At 45.1% G+C, this 19,966-nt stretch overlaps 1 protein-coding gene across 1 annotated transcript in view; it reads left to right on the forward strand.

Annotated features, from left to right (window-relative positions):
* Nucleotides 1-19,966, forward strand: part of LOC129858519 (tetraspanin-17-like) — a 57,709-nt gene that overhangs the window by 30,516 nt on the left and 7,227 nt on the right. Inside the window, exons 4-7 of the mRNA XM_055927824.1 lie at nt 45-215; nt 3,506-3,631; nt 3,751-3,798; nt 16,173-16,289. Coding sequence (XP_055783799.1) covers nt 45-215; nt 3,506-3,631; nt 3,751-3,798; nt 16,173-16,289 — 462 coding nt within the window. The remainder of the gene's footprint in view (nt 1-44; nt 216-3,505; nt 3,632-3,750; nt 3,799-16,172; nt 16,290-19,966) is intronic.

Genomic DNA, 19,966 nt, shown 5'->3' on the forward strand with positions numbered 1-19,966 from the left:
TGACAGCTGGCATCCTGTTCTAATGTTCTCTCTCTGTGTTCTAGTTCTCAGTGTTCCTGGGTCTGATCTTCTTCTTGGAGCTGACAGCAGGCATCCTGGCCTTTGTGTTTAAAGACTGGATCAAAGACCAGCTCAACTTCTTCATCAACACCAACGTCAAGGCTTACCGCGACGACATCGACCTGCAGAACCTCATAGACTTCACACAGGGATATGTCAGTAGTACTAGATGTTATATAGTGAACACAGGGATATGTCAGTAGTACTAGATGTTATATAGTTAACAGGGATATGTCAGTAGTACTAGATGTTATATAGTTAACAGGGATATGTCAGTAGTACTAGATGTTATATAGTTAACACAGGGATATGTGAGTAGTACTAGATGTTATATAGTGAACACAGGGATATGTCAGTAGTACTAGATGTTATATAGTTAACATAGGGATATGTCAGTAGTACTAGATGTTATATAGTTAACACAGGGATATGTCAGTAGTACTAGATGTTATATAGTTAACACAGGAATATGTCAGTAGTACTAGATGTTATATAGTTAACAGGGATATGTCAGTAGTACTAGATGTTATATAGTTAACAGGGATATGTCAGTAGTACTAGATGTTATATAGTTAACAGGGATATGTCAGTAGTACTAGATGTTATATAGTTAACACAGGGATATGTCAGTAGTACTAGATGTTATATAGTTAACACAGGAATATGTCAGTAGTACTAGATGTTATAGAGTTAACAGGAATACAGTTCAAGTCAGAAGTTTACGTACGCTAAGGTTGGAGTCATTAAAACTCGTTTTTCAACCACTCCACACATTTCTTGTTAACAAACTGTATTTTTCACAAGTCGGTTAGGACATCTACTTTGTGCATGACACAAGTCATTTTTCCAACAATTGTTTACAGACAGATTATTTCACTTATAATTGACTGTATCACAATTCCAGTGGGTCAGAAGTTAACATACACTAAGTTGACTGTGTCTTTAAACAGCTTGGAATATTCCAGAAAATGATGTCATGGCTTTAGAAGCTTCTGATAGGCTAATTGAGTCAATTGGAGGTGTACCTGTGGATGTATTTCAAGGCCTACCTTCAAACTCAGTGCCTCTTTGCTTGACATCATGGGGAAATCAAAAGAAATCAGCCAAGACCTCAGAAAAAATGTGTAGACCTCCACAAGTCTGGTCATCCTTGGGACAAATTTTCAAACGCCTGAAGGTACCACGTTCATCTGTACAAACAATAGTACGCAGTATAAACACCATGGGAACATGCAGCCGTCATACCGCTCAGGAAGGAGACGCGTTCTGTCTCCTGGAGATGAACATACTTTGGTGCAAAAAGTGCAAATCAATCCCAGAACAACAGCAAAGGACCTTGTGAAGATGCTGGAGGAAACGGGTACAAAAGTATCTATATCCACAGTAAAACGAGTCCTATATCGACATAACCTGAAAGGCTGCTCAGCAAGGAAGAAGCCACTGCTCCAAAACCGCCAAAAAAAAGCCAGACTACTGTTTGCAACTGCACATGGGGACAAAGATCGTACTTTTTGGAGAAATGTCCTCTGGTCTGATGAAACAGAAATAGAACTGTTTAGCCATAATGACCATCGTTATGTTTGGAGGAAAAAGGGGGAGGCTTGCAAGCCGAAGAACACCATCCCAACCGTGAAGCACGGGGGTGGCAGGATCATGTTGTGGGGGTGCTTTGCTGCAGAAGGGACTGGTGCACTTCGCAAAATAGATGGCATCACGAGGGAGGAAAATTATGTGGATTTATTGAAGCAACATCTCAAGACATCAGTCAGGAAGTTAAAGCTTGGTTTCAAATCGGTCTTCCGAATAGACAATGACCCCAAGCATACTTCCAAAGTTTTGGCAAAATAGCTTAAGGACAACAAAGTGAAGGTATTGGAGTTTCCATCACAAAGCCACAAAGCCCTGACCTCAATCCTATAGAAAATGTGGGGGTAGAACTGAAAAAGCGTTTGCGAGCAAGGAGGCCTACAAACCTGACTAAGTTACACCAGCTCTGTCAAGAGGAATGGGCCAAAATTCACCCAACTTATTGTGGGAAGCTTGTGGAAGGCTACCTGAAATGTTTGACCCAAGTTAAACAATTTAAAGGCAATACTGCCAAATACTAATTGAGTGTATGTAAACTTTTGACCCACTGGGAATTTGATGAAAGAAATAAAAGATTAAATAAATCATTCTCTCTACTATTATTCTGACATTTCACATTCTTACATTTTTTACTAGGATTAAATGTCAGGAATTGTGAAAAACGGAGTTGAAATGTATTTGGCTAAGATGTATGTAAACTTCAGACTTCAACTGTATGTAGTAGAAAAGTGTCCCTGAAGCATTTTATGGGTTAAGTGCCTTGCTCAAGGACCCACCGGGATTACATAGTTGCATCTGACCCTAGATCTGTAGTTCGGACCAACCTCCAGAGCTAAAGGTATTGTACCTTTAACTGTACTGTACAGGCAACATGTCTCGTACCTTTAACTGTACTGTACAGGCAACATGTCTCGTACCTTTAACTGTACTGTACAGGCAACATGTCCGGTACCTTTAACTGTACTGTACAGGAAGCATGTCTTGTATCTTTAGCTGGACTGTACTGTACAGGCAGCCAGCCAGCGCCTTAACCCTGATTGGATAACTGTACAAATGCTGAAGCCAACCAGAGCCAGCCTCTTTATCATAGCAAACTTGGTTGTAGTAACACTTTATATCATCAAATCAAATCAAGTTTATTTTATATAGCCCTTCGTACATCAGCTAATATCTCGAAGTGCTGTACAGAAACCCAGCCTAAAACCCCAAACAGCAATCAATGCAGGTGTAGAAGCACGGAGGCTAGGAAAAACTCCCTAGAAAGGCCAAAACCTAGGAAGAAACCTAGAGAGGAACCAGGCTATGAGGGGTGGCCAGTCCTCTTCTGGCTGTGCCGGGTGGAGATTATAACAGAACATGGCCAAGATGTTCAAATGTTCATAAATGTTCACAAATAATAATCAGGAGTAAATGTCAGTTGGCTTTTCATAGGCGATCATTAAGAGTATCTCTACCACTCCTGCGGTCTCTAGAGAGTTGAAAGCCGCAGGTCTGGGACAGGTAGCACGTCCGGTGGACAGGTCAGGGTTCCATAGCCGCAGGCAGAACAGTTGAAACTGGAACAGCAGCAAGGCCAGGTGGACTGGGGACAGCATGGAGTCATCATGCCCGGTAGTCCTGACGCATGGTCCTAGGGCTCAGGTCCTCCGAGAGAGAGAGAGAGAGAAAGAAGGAGAGAATTAGAGAGAGCATACTTAAATTCACACAGGACACCTGATAGATAAGACAGGAGAAATACTCCAGATATAACCAACTGACCCTAGCCCCCCGACACATAAACTACTGCAGCATAAATAAAGGCTCCTATGTGGTTATAACATGTAATAAAGCCTTATACCTGTGTGTGTGTGTGTTCTAGTGGTCGTGCTGTGGAGCCCACGGTTCTAATGACTGGAACCTGAATATCTACTTCAACTGCACGGAGTTTAACCCCAGTAGAGAGCGCTGTGGCGTCCCCTTCTCCTGCTGCGTCAAAGACCCTGCCGTAAGAGACCTTACTGGGCTGTAGAACTACATTATAAACCTCAGACTTAATTCAGTTTAACACGTGAACATATTCACCTTGTTCTATTCTCATAATTGTTTTGCTTTCATTCGTTTCAGGAAGACGTCCTTAACACACAGTGTGGCTACGACGTGAGACTTCAAGGGGTTGGTTTTTCTCTTGTGTTTTGCTATCATACCCAATCAGTCTTTAAAACCGTGCTGGTCGTTATCCAGAGAGAGAGAGAGGCAGCTGATATTTCAAACCTTTCCTCTGAACATCTAGCCAGGAATGGTACTTAGGGGTTTAGTAGCTAGCTAGCTAGCGTTCAGGCTCCTCTCCTCTGTCCTCATCTCTTCCTAGCTAGCTAGCGTTCAGGCTCCTCTCCTCTGTCCTCCTCTCTTCCCAGCTAGCTAGCGTTCAGGCTCCTCTCCTCTGTCCTCCTCTCTTCCTAGCTAGCTAGCGTTCAGGCTCCTCTCCTCCTCTCTTCCCAGCTAGCTAGCGTTCAGGCTCCTCTCCTCTGTCCTCCTCTCTTCATAGCTAGCTAGCGGTCAGGCTCCTCTCCTCCTCTCTTCCTAGCTAGCTAGCGTTCAGGCTCCTCTCCTCCTCTATTCCTATCTAGCTAGCGTTCAGGCTCCTCTCCTCTGTCCTCCTCTCTTCCTAGCTAGCTAGCGGTCAGGCTCCTCTCTTCCTAGCTAGCTAGCGGTCAGGCTCCTCTCCTCTGTCCTCCTCTCTTCCTAGCTAGCTAGCGTTCAGGCTCCTCTCCTCCTCTCTTCCTAGCTAGCTAGATGTCAGGCTCCTCTCCTGTCCTCCTCTCTTCCTAGCTAGCTAGCGGTCAGGCTCCTCTCCTGTCCTCCTCTCTTCCTAGCTAGCTAGCGGTCAGGCTCCTCTCCTCCTCTCTTCCTAGCTAGCTAGCGTTCAGGCTCCTCTCCTCCTCTATTCCTAGCTAGCTAGCGTTCAGGCTCCTCTCCTCTGTCCTCCTCTCTTCCTAGCTAGCTAGCGGTCAGGCTCCTCTCCTCTGTCCTCCTCTCTTCCTAGCTAGCTAGCGTTCAGGCTCCTCTCCTCTGTCCTCCTCTCTTCCTAGCTAGCTAGATGTCAGGCTCCTCTCCTGTCCTCCTCTCTTCCTAGCTAGCTAGCGGTCAGGCTCCTCTCCTCTGTCCTCCTCTCTTCCTAGCTAGCTAGCGGTCAGGCTCCTCTCCTCCTCTCTTCCTAGCTAGCTAGCGGTCAGGCTCCTCTCCTCCTCTCTTCCTAGCTAGCTAGCGGTCAGGCTCCTCTCCTCCTCTCTTCCTAGCTAGCTAGCGGTCATGCTCCTCTCCTCCTCTCTTCCTAGCTAGCTAGCGGTCATGCTCCTCTCCTCCTCTCTTCCTAGCTAGCTAGCTAGCGGTCAGGCTCCTCTCCTCCTCTCTTCCTAGCTAGCTAGCGGTCAGGCTCCTCTCCTCCTCTCTTCCTAGCTAGCTAGCGGTCAGGCTCCTCTCCTCCTCTCTTCCTAGCTAGCTAGCGGTCAGGCTCCTCTCCTCCTCTCTTCCTAGCTAGCTAGCGGTCAGGCTCCTCTCCTCCTCTCTTCCTAGCTAGCTAGCGGTCATGCTCCTCTCCTCCTCTCTTCCTAGCTAGCTAGCGGTCAGGCTCCTCTCCTCCTCTCTTCCTAGCTAGCTAGCGGTCAGGCTCCTCTCCTCCTCTCTTCCTAGCTAGCTAGCGGTCAGGCTCCTCTCCTCCTCTCTTCCTAGCTAGCTAGCGGTCAGGCTCCTCTCCTCCTCTCTTCCTAGCTAGCTAGCGGTCAGGCTCCTCTCCTCCTCTCTTCCTAGCTAGCTAGCGGTCAGGCTCCTCTCCTCCTCTCTTCCTAGCTAGCTAGCGGTCAGGCTCCTCTCCTCCTCTCTTCCTAGCTAGCTAGCGGTCATGCTCCTCTCCTCCTCTCTTCCTAGCTAGCTAGCGGTCATGCTCCTCTCCTCCTCTCTTCCTAGCTAGCTAGCGGTCATGCTCCTCTCCTCCTCTCTTCCTAGCTAGCTAGCGGTCAGGCTCCTCTCCTCCTCTCTTCCTAGCTAGCTAGCGGTCAGGCTCCTCTCCTCTGTCCTCCTCTCTTCCTCTTCCTTAATAACAGTGTGTTTCTCTAACAGTGCTGATTAGACTCCAGTTATAGCCCAGGGAAGCATCACAGCACTACACTCTATAATTGTGGATTCAGTCGGTTATGCCTCCCTCTGCTGTGTGTGTGTGTACTCGCAATACAGATCTCAACCAGAGCATTGTTGCTATGCATACTGTTATGTAGTGACGCCCCAAAAGACTGTATGTGCTGCAATTCTGTTAGCTTTCAGCCTTGTAGCCTTTGCCTTGAAAAACGTATTGAAACAAGCCATTTAATGTACACAATTCCTGTGGAGTTTGTTTGGGGTGGGGTGGGAGGGAGAGTTAGAGAGAGAGAGACTAGTCTGTGGCGACCTAAATGCCAGAATCAGACAAGAACCTGACACCCTCAGCACACAGGGGGACAAACACCTACTTGGGGTGAACACATTCCCTCCCCCATATGCCCCTCTAGACACAACTACAAAAACATAACTAACACAACTCCCTGCAGCTCTGTCGCACGCTGGGTATGTACATAGTCAATGGTAGGCTTTGAGGGGACTCCTATGGTAGGTACACCTATAGCTCATCTCTTGGCAGTAGTACTGTAGACTACTTTATCACTGACCTTAACCCAGAGTCTCTCAGAGCATTCACAGTCAGCCCACAGACACCCTAAACATCAGCGCCACAGGTAACTTCCACAAAGCTGTGAATGATCTGAGATACAAGGCAAGAATGGCCTTCTATGCCATCAAAATGAACATAAAATATTAGGATCTGGCTAAAAATACTTGAATCAGTTATAGAACCCATTGCCCTTTTTTGTTGAGGTCTGGGGTCCGCTCACCAACTAAGAACTCACAAAATGGGACAAACACCAAATTGAAACTTTGCATACAGAATTATGCAAAATATCCTCTGTGTACAACGTAAAACACCAAATAATGCATGCTGAGCAGAATTAGGCCAATATCCGCTAATTATCAAAATCCGGAAAAGAGCCGTTAAATTCTACAACCATCTGAAAGGAAGCAATTCCCAAACCTTCCATAACAAAGCCATCACCTACAGAGAGATGAACCTGGAGCAGAGTCCCCTAAGCAAGCTGGTCCTGGGGCTCTGTTCACAAAGACACAGAGGGAGAGAATAGCAGCGAGAGAGATAATAGCAGCGAGAGAGAGAATAGCGGAGGGAGGGAGGGAGGGAGAGAGTAGCGGAGGGAGGGAGGGAGAGAGTAGCGGAGGGAGGAAAGGAGAGAGTAGCGGAGGGAGGGAGGGACAGGGAGAGAGTAGCAGAGGGAGGGAGAGAGGGATAGAGTAGCGGAGGGGGGGAGGGAGGGAGAGAGTAGCAGAGGGAGGGAGAGTAGCGGAGCGGAGGGAGGAGGGAGGGAGGGAGAGAATAGTAGAGAGAGAGAGAGAGAGAGAGAGAGAGGGAGGGAGGGAGAGTAGCAGAGGAAGGGAGGGAGGGAGAGTAACAGAGGGAGGGAGAGAGTAGCAGAGGGAGAGAATTTCAGAGAGCGGGGAAGGGAGGGAGAGTAGCCGAGGGGGGAGGGTGAGAGAGAGAATGGGAGAATAGCATAGAGAGAGAGGATAGGAGCGTTTAACAAAGACAAGACAAGCTGAAATGGCTCTAGGGGAAGTTCAGTCACCATCTGAAACATTTCATTGAACGCCCAGGGATTCTCTTTTCTCCCATTGGTGGAGAGTCAGTTTACAGGTTTTAGCTTTGGACCGAAGGAATCCTTGGTGGAGTGTCTCTGTAGAGAGACAAAGACAAGCTTTGTGGGAGAGAGCTTTATTGTTGCTGGGGCTCAACGGGACCTGTGCTTCACTAGATTTATATGGGAAAAGAATAAAGACAAGAGCTTGACAAAACATTCACACACAGCTTCACCACAGTATACACACACAGCTTTATCCACAGTACACACAGCTTCATTCACAGTACACACACACACAGCTTCTTCCACAGTATACACACACAGCTTTATCCACAGTATACACACACAGCTTCTTCCACAGTATACACACACAGCTTCACCACAGTATACACACACAGCTTTATCCACAGTACACACAGCTTCATCCACAGTAAACACACACAGCTTTATCCACAGTACACACAGCTTCTTCCACAGTATACACACACAGCTTCATCCACAGTATTCACACACCGCTTTATCCACAGTACACACAGCTTCATCCACAGTATACACACACAGCTAGACTTGGTCTGTGATGCTAGTTGAATAAACATGTCAATCTAAGTAACATAACCAAAAGAATCCCCGTCAAAATCCATCCGTTTACGAAGCCGTTTTTATCTTCCGAACAGTCTGACCTACGAACTATTATGCCCACTCGATGTAAAGGGAAGACTCTCAAAGACACTATGGTGGTCTCCGTTTTGCTCTACCACCCACAAGTGTCACGGGACTTGTCTGAAGGTTTTTTGTACCGGTTTACAAAAATGTATGGAAGTAGTAAGGTAGTTAGCCACAAAAGGGGTTAAATATGTGGAAAATATATATTCAAATTTCCTGAGATTTCTTAAATTTCCAAGATATAGGAAAAATACTTAAACAAGCTAAACTCAGCAACAAAAGAAACGGCCCTTTTTCAGGACCCTGTCTTTCAAAGATAATTCGTAAAAATCCAAATAACTTCACAGATCTTCATTGTAAAGGGTTTAAACACTGTTTCCCATTCTTGTTCAATGAACCATACACAATTAATGAACATGCACCTGTGGAACGGTCGTTAAGACACTAACAGCTTACAGACGGTAGGCAATTAAGGTCACAGTTATGAAAACTTAGGACACTAAAGAGGCCTTTCTACTGACTCTGGAAAAACACCAAAAGAAAGATGCCCAGGGTCCCTGCTCATCTGCGTGAACGTGTCTTATGCATGCTGCAAGGAGGCATTAGGACTGCAGATGTGTACTCTGGAGCGGTATCGATTTGGAGGTGGAGGGTCCATCATGGTCTGGGGCACCGTGACACAGCATCATCGGACTGAGCTTGTTGTCATTGAAGGCAATCTCAACGCTGTGCGTTACAGGGAAGACATTCTTCTCACTCATGTGGTACCCTTCCTGCAGGCTCATCCTGACATGACCCTCCAGCATGACAAGGCCACCACGCACAGAACGAGCAGTATGGCTGATTTCCTGCAAGACATGAATGTCAGTGTTCTGCCATGGCCAGCGAAGAGCCCGGGTCTCAATCCCATTGAGCACATCTGGGACCTGTTGGATCAGAGGGTGAGGGCTAGGGCCATTCCCCCCAGAAATATCAGTGAACTTGCAGGTGCCTTGGTGGAAGAGTGGGGTAACATCTCACAGCAAGAACGGGCAAATCTGGTGCAGTCCCTGAGGAGATACACTGCAGTACTTAATGCAGCTGGTGGCCACACCAGATACGGACTGTTACTTTTAATTTTGACCCCCCCTTTGTTCAGGGACACATTATTCCATTTCTGTTAGTCACATGTCTGTGGAACTTGTTCAGTTTATGTCTCAGTTGTTGAATCTTGTTATGTTCATACAAATATTTACACATGTTAAGTTTGCTGAAAATAACCTCAGTTGACAGTGAGAGGACGTTTCTTTTTTTGCTGAGTTTATATATTAATATTGCCTGAGATTTCTTGTATTTCCTAGATATGCGGAAAAACACTTCAAAAACAAGCTACATATGGGCAGAACCAAAACAAGTAATCTAATGATTCTCTCTCTTGTTGTTCAAAGTGTTCTATTGTTTTCAGTACTTGTCTTTTATTATCTCCAATGTATCGTCCTTGTAAAAAATTAGGACTGATTAAGATTAATAATATCCCTAAATACTTTTTTAATTCTATGTGCTATGCAATTTGTTAAAAATAAATGCATCACAACACTGAAGTGTAAAAGGGCCCCCAATTTTGTTTTATGGACTGTATCTTTATATTTACCACCTGTGTCCTGTTTCAGTAATAATGATATCAGACCTTGCTGAGTATCTGATAAGCTACCATTTACATAGGAGTGGTTAACATATGTTAATAACGGACCTCTGAGTATATCAAAAAAGGTTTGGTATACCTCCACTGGTATGTCATTCAGCCCTGGAGGTTTCCCAGCCTTGAAGGCTTTAAATGCATCATGAAGTTCCTCCTCTGTAATTTCACCTTCACATGAGTCTTTCTGTACGGTTGTTAATTTTACGTTATTAATAGAATAAAAAATCCATACAATTATCTTTAGTTAGAGGAGATGGAGGAGACTGAAACGAAAACATATGTTTAAAGTATTTTACTTTTTCTTTCAAAATATTGTTTGGTGATTCATGGATGACCGTCATTCGTAACACGTTTTCAGTCAATTATTTTGGAGAGGATTTCTATGTTGAAGATTTAAAAAAATAAAAAATAAAAAAAATGGTGCATTTGTTCCCCATATTCCATCCAGGTCGCTTTATTTTTTAAATAATATTTTACAGTTGATCTTTCTAGTTCTTCCTCTAACTGATAGTTCCTCTAGTTGTTTTAGTTCTTCCTCTAACTTATAGTTCCTCTAGTTGTTTTAGTTCTTCCTCTAACTTATTATTATTATTATGTGTCTGTACTGTTAGGTCCTCTATTTTCTTTGTTAATATGATCTCTCTTGACCTAAATAGTTTTTGTTTTTAAAGATGAGTATTGAATTGCGTGCCCTTTAAACACACATCTAAAAGTGTCCCGTACAATAAGGGGATCAGAAGCTAAGCAGGGTTGGTCCTGGTCGGTCCCTGGATGGGAGACCAGATGCTGCTTGAAAGTGGTGTTTTGTGGTCTAGTAAGAGGTACTCTTTCCATTTGGTCTAAAATAAAAAATATCCCAATGCCCCAGGGCAGTGATTGGGGACATTGCCCTGTGTAGGGTGCGGCCTTTTGGATGGGACGTTAAACGGGTGGTCCTGACTCTCTGTGGTCACTGAAGATCCCATGGCACTTATCGTAAGAGTAGGGGTGTTAACCCGGTGTCCTGGATAAATTCCCAATCTGGTCCTCATACTATCACGGTCACCTAATCATCCCTAGCTTCCAACTGGCTCATTCATCCCCCCTCCTCTCCCCTGTTACTATTCCCCAGGTTGTTGCTGTAAATGGCAATGTGTTCTCAGTCAACTTACCTGGTAAATTAAGGGTTAACAAAAAAAACAATTGTTAACCAAAAAAGTGTTCAACAAATCAAAATATATTTTAGATTCTTCAATGTAGCCATCAGAGGGGGGGGGGGGGATTGGTGCATAACCCCTCTGATATGCACCAATCCCCCCCCTCTGATATGCACCAATCCCCCCCCTCTGATATGCACCAATCCCCCCCCTCTGATATGCACCAATCCCCCCCCTCTGATATGCACCAATCCCCCCCTCTGATATGCACCAATCCCCCCTCTGATATGCACCAATCCCCCTCTGATATGCACCCCCCACATCCTCTGATATGCACCAAACCCCCCTCTGATATGCAACCCCCCCCGTCCTCTGATATGCACCAATCCCCCTCTGATATGCACCAATCCCCCCCTCTGATATGCACCAATCCCCCCCTCTGATATGCACCAATTCCCCCCTCTGATATGCACCAATTCCCCCCCCTCTGATATGCACCAATCCCCCCCTCTGATATGCACCCCCCCCCCTCTGATATGCACCAATCCCCCTCTGATATGCACCAATCCCCCTCTGATATGCACCAATCCCCCCTCTGATACGCACCAATCCCCCTCTGATATGCACCAATCCCCCCCTCTGATATGCACCAATCCCCCCCCCCCTGATATGCACCAATCCCCCCCCCTGATATGCACCAATCCCCCCCCCCTGATATGCACCAATCCCCCCATCTGATATGCACCAATCCCCCCCCCCCCCCCCTCTGATATGCACCAACCCCCCCCCTCTGATATGCACCAATCCCCCCCTCTGATATGCACCAATCCCCCCCCCCCCTCTGATATGCACCAATCCCCCCCTCTGATATGCACCAATCGCCCCCTCTGATATGCACCAATCCCCCCCTCTGATATGCACCAATCTCCCCTCTGATATGCACCAATCCCCCTCTGATATGCACCAATCCCCCTCTGATATGCACCAATCCCCCTCTGATATGCACCAACCTCCCCCCTCTGATATGCACCAACCCCCCCCCCCCCCCCCCCCCTCTGATATGCACCAATCGCCCCCTCTGATATGCACCAATCCCCCCTCTGATATGAACCAATCCCCCCTCTGATATGAACCAATCCCCCTCTGATATGCACCAACCCCCCCCTCTGATATGCACCAACCCCCCCCCCCCTCTGATATGCACCAATCCCCCTCTGATATGCACCAATCCTCCTCTGATATGCACCCACCCCCCCTCCAAGACCATCACAGCCCTAATAGAGACACAAAGCTTATTGCTGCTCTCATGACCTCCTATGAAGTGTTGTACACTTGGCATAATGTTAATACTACACTATCTATGCCAGAGGGGGACACAGTGAATTCATCCTAAATGGCACCCTAATTCCCTTAATAGTGCACTTATTTTAACTAGGTCCCATAGGCAACAGGTTGTCATTTATTGGCTTATTTCACTGTAGAGATTCTAGCCCTGCTCTCTATACCATATCCAACCTCTCAGTTCCACCACCCACATATGCGATGACATCACCTGGTTTCAATGATGTTTCTAGAGACAATATCTCTCTCATCATCACTCAATACCTAGGTTTACCTCCACTGTATTCACATCCTACCATACCTTTGTCTGTACATTATTCCTTTAAACTATTTTATCGCCCCCAGAAACCTCCTTTTACTCTCTGCTCTAGTAGCTCTAGGCGACCAATTCTCATAGCTTTTAGCCGTACCCTTATCCTACTCCTCCTCTGTTCCTCTGGTGATGTAGAGGTGAATCCAGGCCCTGCAGTACCTGGCTCCACTCCTATTCCCCAGGCGCTCTCTTTTGATGACTTCTGTAACCGTAATAGCCTTGGCTTCATGCATGTTAACATTAGAAGCCTCCTCCCTAAGTTTGTTTTGTTCACTGCTTTAGCACACTCTGCCAACCCGGATGTTTTAGCCGTGTCTGAATCCTGGCTTAGAAAGACCACCAAAAATTCAGATATTTTCATCCCCAATTACAAGATTTTCAGACAAGATAGAACGGCCAAAGGGGGCGGTGTTGCAATCTACTGCAAAGACTGCCTGCAGAGTTCTGTTATACTATCCAGGTCTGTTCCCAAACAATTTGAACTTCTACTTTTAAAAATCCACCTCTCTAAAAACAAGTCTCTCACCGTTGCCGCCTGCTATAGACCACCCTCTGCCCCCAGCTGTGCTCTGGACACTATATGTGAACTGATTGCCCCCCATCTATCTTCAGAGCTCGTGCTGCTAGGCAACCTAAATTTGAACATGCTCAACACCCCAGCCACCCTACAATCTAAGCTTGATGCCCTCAATCTCACACAAATTATCAATGAACCTACCAGGTACCACCCCAATTCCGTAAACACGGGTACCCTCATAGATATCATCCTAACAAACTTGCCCTCCAAATACACCTCTGCTGTTTTCAACCAAGATCTCAGCGATCACTGCCTCATTGCCTGCATCCGTAATGGGTCAGCGGTCAAACGACCTCCACTCATCACTGTCAAACGCTCCCTGAAACACTTCAGCGAGCAGGCCTTTCTAATCGACCTGGCCGGGGTATCCTGGAAGGATATTGATCTCATCCCGTCAGTAGAGGATGCCTGGTCATTTTTTAAAAATGCCTTCCTCACCATCTTGAATAAGCATGCCCCATTCAAGAAATTTAGAACCAGGAACAGATATAGCCCTTGGTTCTCTCCTGACCTGACTGCCCTTAACCAACAGAAAAACATCCTATGGCGTTCTGCATTAGCATCGAACAGCCCCCGTGATATGCAACTTTTCAGGGAAGCCAGAAACCAATATACACAGGCAGTTAGAACAGCCAAGGCTAGCTTTTTCAAGCAGAAATTTGCTTCCTGCAACACAAATTCAAAAAAGTTCTGGGACACCGTAAAATCCATGGAGAATAAGAACACCTCCTCCCAGCTTCCAACCGCTCTGAAGATAGGAAACACTGTCACCACCGACAAATCCACTATAATTGAGAATTTCAATAAGCATTTTTCTACGGCTGGCCATGCTTTCCACCTGGCTACCCCTACCCCGGACAACAGCACTGCCCTCCCCTCTGCTACTCGCCCAAGCCTTCCCCATTTCTCTTTCTCCCAAATACAGTCAGCTGATGTTCTAAATGAGCTGCAAAATCTGGACCCTTACAAATCAGCCGGGCTAGATAATCTGGACCCTTTCTTTCTAAAACTATCTGCTGAAATTGTTGCCACCCCTATTACTAGCCTCTTCAACCTCTCTTTCGTGTCGTCTGAGATCCCCAAAGATTGGAAAGCAGCTGCGGTTATCCCCCTCTTCAAAGGGGGGGACACCCTTGACCCTAACTGCTACAGACCTATATCTATCCTACCCTGCCTTTTTAAGGTCTTCGAAAGCCAAGTCAACAAACAGATTACCGACCATTTCGAATCCCACCACACCTTCTCCGCTATGCAATCTGGTTTCAGAGCTGGTCATGGGTGCACCTCAGCCACGCTCAAGGTCATAAACAATATCGTAACCGCCATCGATAGGAAACAGTACTGTGCAGCCGTATTCATTGACCTGGCCAAGGCCTTTGACTCTGTCAATCACCACATCCTCATTGGCAGACTCGACAGCCTTGGTTTCTCTAATGATTGCCTCGCCTGGTTCACCAACTACTTCTCTGATCGAGTTCAGTGTGTCAAATCGGAGGGTCTGCTGTCCGGGCCTCTGGCAGTCTCTATGGGGGTGCCACAGGGTTCAATTCTTGGACCGACTCTCTTCTCTGTTTACATCAATGATGTCGCTCTTGCTGCTGGTGATTCTCTGATCCACCTCTACGCAGACGACACTATTCTGTATACTTCTGGCCCTTCTTTTGACACTGTGTTAACAACCCTCCAGGCGAGCTTCAATGCCATACAACTCTCCTTCCGTGGCCTCCAACTGCTCTTAAATACAAGTAAAACCAAATGCATGCTCTTCAACCGATCGCTGCCTGCTCCTGCCCGCCTGTCCAACATCACTACTTTGGACGGCTCTGACTTAGAATATGTGGACAACTACAAATACCTAGGTGTCTGGTTAGACTGTAAACTCTCCTTCCAGACTCACATCAAACATCTCCAATCCAAAGTCAAATCTAGAATTGGCTTCCTATTCCGCAACAAAGCATCCTTTACTCATGCTGCCAAACATACCCTTGTAAAACTGACCATCCTACCAATCCTCGACTTCGGTGATGTCATTTACAAAATAACCTCCAAAACCCTACTCAATAAATTGGATGCAGTCTATCACAGTGCCATCCGTTTTGTCACCAAAGCCCCATATACTACCCACCACTGCGACCTGTACACTCTCGTTGGCTGGCCCTCGCTTCATACTCGTCGCCAAACCCACTGGTTCCAGGTCATCTACAAGACCCTGCTAGGTAAAGTCTCCCCTTATCTCAGCTCGCTGGTCACCATAGCAGCACCTACCTGTAGCACGCGCTCCAGCAGGTATATCTCTCTAGTCACCCCCAAAACCAATTCTTCCTTTGGACGCCTCTCCTTCCAGTTCTCTGCTGCCAATGACTGGAACGAACTACAAAAATCTCTGAAACTGGAAACACCTATCTCCCTCACTAGCTTTAAGCACCAGCTGTCAGAGCAGCTCATAGATTACTGCACCTGTACATAACCCATCTACAATTTAGCCCAAACAACTACCTCTTTACCTACTGTATTTATTTATTAATTTATTTTGCTCCTTTGCACCCCATTATTTCTGTCTCTACTTTGCACTTTCTTCCACTGCAAACCAACCATTCCAGTGTTTTTTTAGTTTTTATTTGACTTGCTGTGTTGTACTCACTTCGCCTCCATGGCCTTTTATATTTTTATTTATTTATACATATATTTGTTTGCCTTCACCTCCCTTATCTCACCTCACTTGCTCACATTGTATATAGACTTTTTTTTTATTTTTTTTCACTGTATTATTGACTATATGTTTGTTTTACTCCATGTATAACTATGTGTTGTTGTATGTGTCGAACTGCTTTGCTTTATCTTGGCCAGGTCGCAATTGTAAATGAGAACGTGTTCTCAATTTGCCTACCTGGTTAAATAAAGGTTAAATAAAATAAATAAATAAATAAAAAATTTGGGACTAAAATAGTTTATTTTTATTTTTATCCTTCATGTTCTGTGAGTCATAGTCTAATGGACAGTGGTTTGGTCTGGTTTGGCTAACTGGGTGTTTAAAAAGGTTTTTCTCCAAACTGTTGGTTGGGGGGGAAACAGTGTATTATAACATGTCTCCAATTCCCCCTCCCAGGAGTTGGACCAGCAGAAGTACATCTACACTAAGGGTTGCGTGGGCCAGTTTGAGAGGTGGCTTCAGGACAACCTGATCATTGTAGCCGGGGTCTTTGTGGGCGTTGCACTTCTACAGGTAAGGAGGACTTCCAAAAGACATTTATTTAACAAATGTATATTTAAAGAGTCAGCTTTGTGTGAATCCGATAAATAATGTCTGTATTTGCTGTCATCATCACGACAGGAAGTCAGGGTTTCTGCTAGCTGACCATTACCGGCTTTTGGCATTTACAAAAAACTATTTAAACCCATAAATAAAACGGTTGCCGGGCCAAAATGACCGTGAGAGAAGAAAAAGAAAATCCCATTGCAAAATAATGCTTTTTATTTATTCATTGATAGAAATACATTTGACCATCATGCTTATCGGTCTATAAGTTAATTAGCATAATATAGTGGAATCTAACTGGCCTGTGTGTATTTTCGTTAATCATCATGTGTCTTATTTATCCTACACATCTATTACATGCACACAGTATATAGAAAAAGACTATTTCGAGTGGGATTTCTTACAATGGGGGGAAAGCTTACAATTTATCCTGCCGTTTTTACCATTCTGCTTGCCAGTTATCATATTCATATGTGTCTTTTCATGGAACAGTTTCATGTCAATAAAGTTTTTGATTTCTATCACGCGATTAATCAAAAAAATCTGAATTAAAATGATAAAAATCATGGAAAGTTATAACTCAACTAATGTGATATCATCAGCCTTTGCCATTGATACACTGTGATCCAGTGGCGGCTAAAGAAATGAGCTCATGGAACTCCTAGCCTATAGGCCAATGCTGCAGTAGGCTTATAACTTCCATTGCTCTTTCACACTGAGGATTGGTGATTATCGAGGGGCAGGTTGTTGGAAAGATTTTTCAAATAGCTTACGTCGAGGAACTATAGTTTTAATTAGGGATGCACAATATATCGGTGAACATATCGGAATTGGACGATATTAGCTAAAAATGCCAACGTCGGTATCGGCCCGATGTCTAGTTTAACGTCGATGTGCAAAACCGATGTCTAAGCTGACGTGCCATACCTATACTTATATAAGGTACGTGACGTAATGAAGCCACGTAAAATTGTGCGCTACACGTGTAACACAGCATTCCTAACCTAACGCGCAATGTCGAGCAGTCATTTGAAAGAGTAAGACAATTTCAGCGAGACAACTCAAAAGGCGAAATCCATTAAAGCCAAGATAGTGGAATTCATTGCCCTTGACAATCAACCGTTCTCTGTCGTGGATGATGTTTGGCCTTCGTCGACTGGTCGAGCCCCGGTACACACTACCAAGTGCGCTATTTTTCAGATGTTTCCCTACCAGAGTTACACAGTAATAGCGTCACTGCTATTAGCTTCACAACATACTATGGAACGCCGTTTGGGTCAAAAAAGATTAAGTCAAATGCACTGTCAAAGTTGCACAAAAAAGTCTGCAAACACCGAACGATGTGTTTACAATACCGCGTTGGTAATAAAGCTTAATTTGTTCGACCGCAACTTCTGGGGGGCTTTGGGATGGAGATGCAATATGGCAGTCGTGCCAACATATGCCATCAGCCACCTGGTGAAAGGGACTTTGTGGATCTGAGGATCTTTCCCCTGTTGCCTCCATCCTCCTCCAAATCCCACCAACATCAGCCGCCTCAGAGCGCAACTGGTCCTTGTTTGGGAACACACACCAAAGCACGCAACAGGCTGACCAATACAAGGGTTGAAAAATTGGTGGCTATCCGGGCAAATTTGAGGCTTTTCGAGCCTGCCAACGAGCCATCCTCAACAAGGTTGGAAAGGGACAGTGAAGATGAGGCCTCAGAGTCTGATGTTCAAGAGGTGGACATTGAGGTCCAGGGAGAAGACATGGAAGCCTGAGAGGAAGACAACCAACGCTTAAGTTTCTAGACTATCATTTTACAGATGTATGTTGAAAATGTTTTTGGGAGATGCGATGGATCATTGGGGATCATTCAATATTCACTTTCTTTTATTGTTCATTGAAATCATCCCATGTGAAGAGTCAACTCATTTAATTGAAGTTAAATTCGTAACAATTATATATATATTTTTTCTATTGCAAGGATTTAATAATTTGCAATTATGTCTACATAAGATAAGGTATAAGGTTTATGTTTCTATCTCCATATGATATGGTAAATATATCCAATGCAATAAACATCTACATTTAAATGGTATTAATATAATTTGCATATATTTCCATATATTCCCCTTAATTCCCACAGAAAGTCACCACCTCTGATTATTCCCCAAAATTATGCAACCCTAATCCTAGTCGTATTAGCAACCCTAATCCTAGTCGTATTAGCAACCCTGATCCTAGTGGTATTAGCAACCCTAATCCTAGTGGTATTAGCAACCCCGATCCTAGTCGTATTAGCAACCCCGATCCTAGTCGTATTAGCAACCCTAATCCTAGTCGTGTTAGCAACCCTAATCCTAGTCGTGTTAGCAACCCTAATCCTAGTCGTGTTAGCAACCCTAATCCTAGTCGTATTAGTAACCCTAATCCTAGTCGTATTAGCAACCCCAATCCTAGTTGTATTAGCAAACCCAATCCTAGTCGTATTTTTTTTTTTTTTTACCGTTATTTTACCAGGTAAGTTGACAGAGAACACGTTCTCATTTGCAGCAACGACCTGGGGAATAGTTACAGGGGAGAGGAGAGGGATGAACGAGCCAATTGTTAACAAATTGTATTAGCAACCCTAATCCTAGTCGTATTAGCAACCCTAATCCTAGTCGTATTAGCAACCCTAATCCTAGTCGTATTAGCAACCCTAATCCTAGTCGTATTAGCAACCCCAATCCTAGTCGTATTAGCAACCCCGATCCTAGTCGTATTAGCAACCCCGATCCTAGTCGTATTAGCAACCCCGATCCTAGTCGTATTAGCAACCCCGATCCTAGTCGTATTAGCAACCCCGATCCTAGTCGTATTAGCAACCCTGATCCTAGTCGTGTTAGCAACCCCAATCCTAGTCGTATTAGTAACCCTAATCCTAGTCGTATTAGCCACCCTAATCCTAGTCGTATTAGCCACCCCAATCCTAGTCGTATTAGCCACCCCAATCCTAGTCGTATTAGCCACCCCAATCCTAGTCGTATTAGCAACCCCAATCCTAGTCGTATTAGCAACCCTAATCCTAGTTGTATTAGCAACCCTGATCCTAGTCGTATTAGCAACCCTGATCCTAGTCGTATTAGCAACCCTAATCCTAGTCGTATTAGCAACCCTAATCCTAGTCGTATTAGCAACCCTAATCCTAGTCGTATTAGCAACCCTAATCCTAGTCGTATTAGCAACCCCAATCCTAGTCGTTTTAGCAACCCCGATCCTAGTCGTTTTAGCAACCCCGATCCTAGTCGTTTTAGCAACCCCGATCCTAGTCGTATTAGCAACCCTGATCCTAGTCGTATTAGCAACCCTGATCCTAGTCGTGTTAGCAACCCTAATCCTAGTCGTGTTAGCAACCCCAATCCTAGTCGTATTAGCAACCCCGATCCTAGTCGTATTAGCAACCCCGATCCTAGTCGTATTAGCAACCCCGATCCTAGTCGTATTAGCAACCCCAATCCTAGTCGTTTTAGCAACCCCGATCCTAGTCGTATTAGCAACCCTAATCCTAGTCGTATTAGCAACCCCGATCCTAGTCGTATTAGCAACCCCGATCCTAGTCGTATTAGCAACCCTAATCCTAGTCGTATTAGCAACCCCGATCCTAGTCGTATTAGCAA

The sequence above is a fragment of the Salvelinus fontinalis genome, chromosome 6 (genome assembly GCF_029448725.1).
Source record: "Salvelinus fontinalis isolate EN_2023a chromosome 6, ASM2944872v1, whole genome shotgun sequence".
Lineage (NCBI taxonomy): Eukaryota > Metazoa > Chordata > Actinopteri > Salmoniformes > Salmonidae > Salvelinus > Salvelinus fontinalis.